This window comes from Hypomesus nipponensis, chromosome 9, assembly GCF_054491055.1.
Source record: "Hypomesus nipponensis isolate SF chromosome 9, ASM5449105v1, whole genome shotgun sequence".
Taxonomy (NCBI): Eukaryota; Metazoa; Chordata; class Actinopteri; order Osmeriformes; family Osmeridae; genus Hypomesus; species Hypomesus nipponensis.
The window spans coordinates 19,303,156-19,309,488 of NC_140369.1; the positions used below are offsets into that span (position 1 = coordinate 19,303,156).

The window sequence follows — 6,333 nt, forward strand, 5'->3', positions numbered from 1 at the left end:
GTGTGAAAAACTTCCATTAAACTGCAATTTAATCTTGATTTGCTGCACAAATTAGGCTATAGGCACCAAAATCAATCTAAAAATAACACAGCGGGGGAACATTTATAACAAAATAGATGCTTTATTACAGGAAATGACATCTGTGATTTAGAGTCAATATAAGAAGCAGGAATTGTTACCACAATTGTTTAATTTTAATTTAACGAAATATGCTCCATAACAAATCAAGAAAAAAACAGAACAGTGGGCTTACAGAAAGGACAAAACCACTGGTAAAGCCATCAGCAATTCGTTTCACGGTAAGCTTAACTAGAGCCAGGTATAGGGTTACCATGATGTTACTTTCTCTTCTGGAATTCTCTGGCCAGGGCATCCACCTATGAAGAGGGTTTTAAAAACTGTTTTAGCATGACCGCTAAGATAACAGAAGCAATTTTAGAGTGTTGAACACATCTCATTTAGTTTGAATTGAACACACTTGAGATTTGTTTAACATCATAGATGCAGTTGGCCTACAACATGTATAAGTATTCTATATTCCTTAAAAGTTTAAAGTAAAATTTAAATACTTTTGTAGTAAATTCAGTGACATGTGACATCCAAGTTGAATTATGATTACGGCTTTTCCACCCCATTCACTCACAAGAATGTTCTTCAGGATGTTTCTTTGCTGAGGTCTCAGGTAAGTGCACTCTCCTGCCTCACATAGTTTTATCTCCTCAGAAATCTGACAGGAAAAGACGATGTGGAGAAAACACAAGGTTGAAGAAGTGATTCAAGGTTTATGGCATTGATTTTGTACCAGTTTAGCAACATAAATTAATTACAGCAGAATCTGTAGCAGCATACTTTTATTTGCTCAATAGGCTAATTATGTTGTGTTTTTTATAGGTTAATTGATACGAGAAAAAACCAAATGCAATAAAACAATTTAAAGACAGGTGTCTTTAAGTGTTAATTACTAAATGTATCCTGTACGCACATACAGCCATTGCATACTTCATGCCATTGTCCCTTTACGGTTACCCACCTCTGAAGTGCTGAATGAGTTCAGCTCCCTCTTTCCCCCAGGATACCAGCCATGAGACCAGTGCTGGGAAGAGGACAGCTGGGCTCTCAGACACAGCAACAAGCCCAACAGTAACACCAGTCTAGCCACACACACCATCACTAAAGCTGGAAGGAAAAGAGAGAAAAATGAACAAATGCACCATCAAAGCACAGACAATGGGGGACGGAGGGGAAAAATTGGCAATGAGAATGAGAAACATAAAAAAAACATGAATTATATTAATATTTTAGAATGCCAAGCCTTGTCTATTGATACCCTTTTATATAAAATTGTGTACGGTTGGATCAAGATATCTTAGTTTCAGTGCGTTCATAATTTAAAAGGTAAAAGCCTGAACAAAGAAAATTGTTTTAGTATTTCAAATTAGTCTTGCTGTTGTAATATTTTCACCTAAATCCTAATCTAACCACTAATCTGGAGCATGGTAGAATAATAGCCTAATCAAATAATAAAACAAACACAATATACAGGTTATGAACTCATGTTGTTGTTTTTTTGCTATAAATAATGATACAAAAAGTAAAAATGTTCCAAAAGCCACTTTTGGCATCCTTACGTTTTAGGTCCTACGTTAGTTTATACCTTTGTGCTACACAGTCTGTTGCTATAGTTGTCAGTAGATCTTCTTATGAGCCGACTTTGCTTCTGTTTCTTCACCTGTTGGAACCTTGTGGCAGACCAGAGATCCCAGTGAAAATGTAGAGTGCAGAGAGAATGGAGCTCTCTTCAGCCTCCTCAATTTATGCCCCGAATTTAAATGTTCCCTCCAACCCACACTCTCGCCCTGCCCATCATTGACCCCTGTGGTCCTTTCACTCCCAGTGGTCAGATGAGTAGTCTTGGGGGACGATGGGTTTGCGTAAAGCCCGCTCAATTCCAATTATCATGTTCAAACAGTCTTGAACCCTTGGGATAGACTTGTCACCCCACCCCCTGCCCTTCTCTACCAATCACCCTTGCGGTAAATCAACAAATAAAACTGTGCATGTCCTGATGTACTTTCATCTTGTGATGTTTAATTACACAGCAACAGTCCGGAAGGGGGATGTTTACACATGCCAGCTTCAATGGTAATTTTAAGGCCTATAACAAGATTCAGATTGAATAACATTTTAAACTGTGCTTTAGAATAGGGCCAGATCTCTTTAGATTCAACCATGAGGGCATCCCTATTTAGAGTATCAAGTACAGTATGCAGTTTTCAATGCGGGACAGAAGTTATTTGGTTCAAGACCCTTTCCCCCAAATTGTAATGGTCTGTGTAATGTGGAAACACTGTGGATGTGCAGCAAGAAACATCGAAAAATGTGGAGAACAGACAGTCCAAGAAGCGAGTAGCATCTTCAATGATGGACCCATCCATCAACTACAAAGGGTCACACTGTAAAATTTCCCTCAACTTAAGCAACCCTGCCGGGATGCATCGTAGCGTAACTAAACCGACCATTTATTTAAAAAATATTTTTGTGAAATGTTGCGGGTGGAGGATTTTATGCAGGCCAGCAAATGTCGCACATGCCTGTGGGTCAGAAGCAGCACTTAAATAGCAATTTTGTTTTGTGGCTTTATTATTTCTGCACCTACCAATACCTCCTATAGGCTATACAGATGTAGGCCTATCACACATTCACTCCCTACTACACTACTGATTCACAAATTGTCACATTACGCCTTATGATTTTTTATTTCTATTTCTTAGGTAGACTATTCCATGGCACCTCACGTGCGGACTCCCTTTTTGCAACTAGGGTCTACCTCAGAGCCACGTGTGACATATAGACCCCCACTATGCCAACATTACTCTCAATACGTGACAGACTTCACTCTTGCAAATGGGAAATGACTTCGAGACAAGTTAAATTTCAGGTTTAAAATGCAGGTCGAGGCCCTATTCAGATAGTGTTTGACGTTGTGTCGGATTTTTGTTGACATAGTTGATCTCCCTGGACTGACCCTGTGACCCTCCAGCTGGCAAGAAGGGATTGGAGGAAGCTAATGTTTACCATGATGGAGAGGGCATGAGTCACCAGAGACGCCCAGATAGTTCTTCCTGGAGCGCCGGGAGATTGTGCGGTGAAATAAGTAAAGTTGTAGAGAAGCTTCCCTTTTGGCCAAATCTTATTTGATAACAACCACTCATAAAATTAGCCGACATATGCAGGAAACCACACACAATCTTCTGATTAAAAGATTTAGCTTTTGTCACTATTACTGTTCAATACACCAAATCTTTCAAATTCAGGAATATAATTTGAGTTTTATTTTATATTTGGGTATCTTTCAGTTTTAGATATAAGATTTAACTGCATTGACAAACAAGATATGTCAGCAATATTAGATTTAAGTTAGATATGGTACATTTCAACCAAATCAACCACTGCAACGTGGTTTGAAGGTTTTTAAGTTACAAATAATATTACAATAAACAGGCCTACATTAATACTGTACATTGCAAAGGAGGACATGCATGTTGCTTTGAATCTCTTTCTATGCAAAAATTCTAGATTTCTAATTCTATTGAGTTTAAAAGCATCATGAATATTTGAATGAGGGTAGGGTTCAAACACTGATTGACACCAGTCCATACAAACAGCCAATTAGAGTGCATGACCTGTTGGAGCTCAACTGTAATGAGACAAACTACCATTAGTCATATTTAGAATAGCCTTAATTAGTGTTGCGTGTGGTACATTGTGGTGACTTAAGATGGTGTGCAACCTGATGTTCAGATTGCAATATTGGTATTATGTAGGAAAATGCTATACGTGTAAATGCTACCCCAACTATATACACACACACAATTATAAAATCTCAAGCACTTTATTAAGTTTGAACTGTATCTTGCTTAGAAAGGCCATTTGGCATTATATAATTATATATAATTTTAACATATATATATAATTATATATATACATATATTCAAATTTTGAATAACAAAACGAGAAAATAAACAGATGTTAAGTCAAATAGGAATTTCTTAAGACAATACCAAATTTAAAATGACCAAAAGGGAAGCACATCTAGTACATTTCAAAATGGTCCCAGTACAGTTTCAATATACATTTTCTTAAAATAAAGACAATGAGATAATAAAATAAAAAGCAAGGCAGCAGACAGGAATGAAATATAAATAACCTTACATTATGTACAAATGAGAGTTGGGCAATGAAAGATCTCCTGGGGAAAGTGAGAAGGAGAAAATGTGGGACAGAAAGGGAAGTTAAGAAGAACAGGTTAGAGGTGAACTGGTGAACTGGAAACATATGCTTAACGTCATATAAGCTTGAATTTTATGAAACCCCACCACAAAACAGCTTTCTCGCCCAACACATTCAAAATGCTCTTAGGGGCTGTAGCTTGGTTTAAATTGAATGGCAACCAGTGGGAGCATGGAACAAGGGCTCAGACACACCAGGCTTCCCTTTGTAATGATAGGTCAATGAAGCAATGGTGAAATGATGTTACGGGTTCATTTGTCATTATATAAAGGAGGGCTGTATGGTCCAACAGTGGATAAAATACAGGAGTCACATGACACTTGACCACATAAATCAAGGGCTTTCTAGTGAAATGGAATGAGATGGAGTGGAGGAAAGATGAACACAACCATCTATGGAATGGACTTTGATTTTCAAAGTGAACCCTGCATTGGCATGAATGGGAATGGAACCTCTAGGACTATTAGGCTACCAATGATTGACAATCTTCCTTCCTTCCCAAAAAACAAACCGTGAGGCACTTTTTTTTTTGTTTTCTGCCACCATGAAGCCTGGAATCAACAGGGGTTAGATGTTGGCACAGTGTCATTCCTTAGGGGTCAAAGGTACAGAAAACTAAGGTAACAATCTGCCAAACAGACACAATCATTGACAAACCCACATTATTGAAGAAAGGATTGACACAAATATCCTAACAACTGTCTTGAGACTCCCATTGCTTCACAGACACAACACTGATTACCAAATGTTCTTAGATGTTCTCCATTTAAAGAAAACAACAAATCCAAAGAAAATGTAATCAACTGTAAGCTATGGGCACTTGTGATGCTTTGGAAGAATGTGCCAACATGAAATGACAAAATGAGAACAGCTCAACTGATTAACTGAAGCGTGTGGCCGTTAAGGTGGATCATGTTTCATTAAAATGGTAACCAATAGACCTAGCTTGAGACTTAATTAAATGAAATGCCGCTTCATTTCTTTAAGGCCAAGACACTCGTCTGGCGTTACATATTCATTGACTTGCTCATTTTGAGGGCTTCTTTTGGTGCAAATTGACGCAAGGCGCAAATCGATCTCATCAAATCATTTTTTTTTTCTTGATTTAAAAAAATACACAAGTGCAGGATATTTGGAACTTCTACTTTTAACAACACCGTGGAAAATCCAGAACAAACCATAGCCATCCACTACAACATAGATGGAGTATCTAATCCTTATGGTGTTGACTAGCCTCAGGTAAAGCTTTACCTGGGTTTCATGGCTCTTATATAGCTGTTAATACTAAAACATTGAGATATATGGAGAACTGGGAACTTAAAACAATACTATTCACCTAATTGGACACCCTCAGATCACGACTTCTCTCAGTTCATATCATCAAATATGTAGATGTCTCAGAGACACCACCCCCATTTATCGTCACAGTTACAATCATTTTACAATCAGACCGGTTGGAAACAGTAGACTGGTCCAACAGACCAGGATAGGGGTCAGTTCGATTTCATCTCAGTCAACGGATAAAATAGACAGATATTAAATTACTTAACAGGAAATTGTCAGGGGAATACACAATTTCCAGTCATATCCTGCCTTGACCGAGATGGAATAGAGGTTACCTAAACTCTTCTTAAAATGTTACTAAGACTCATAGGAATGCTTTCAGGTTAACCCAAGATTTCCTTACGCTGCAAGAAGACTTTTCTGAAAGAAACAATCACTGCAAAATATTTCATGGCACGCTTCATTAACAAAAGGTAACAATGTATTCAATGTCTGAGCAATATCAAAAGGGACAGCATTGAAATACAGCATTCTTCAGTAAAGGTGTCCTTATGTCGATAATGTAATTCAGATGATCAAAACACAAGGTGAAGCTAGAAGGTAAAGGGTTCTGCAGATGGGTTATTTGATACTATACTTCAACCAACAGAATCAAAAAGGAAATACAATCAAATGAAATACTAGTCCAAAAAAGGAATGAGTGAACATGTATAATAATTTTCATTTAAAATATGAAAAATATTTAAAATACATCATAAT

General features: G+C 37.5%; 1 protein-coding gene across 1 annotated transcript; it reads right to left on the reverse strand.

Annotated features, from left to right (window-relative positions):
* Positions 1 to 183: 183 nt before the first annotated feature.
* Positions 184 to 1,168, reverse strand: gnrh2 (gonadotropin-releasing hormone 2). The gene is made up of 3 exons (XM_084704252.1): positions 1,031 to 1,168; positions 644 to 727; positions 184 to 377 (listed from the first exon to the last, which is right to left on the reverse strand). The coding sequence occupies exons 1-3, from the start codon at positions 1,166 to 1,168 to the stop codon at positions 339 to 341; spliced, it is 261 nt and encodes an 86-aa protein (XP_084560378.1). The 3' UTR covers positions 184 to 338.
* Positions 1,169 to 6,333: the final 5,165 nt, after the last annotated feature.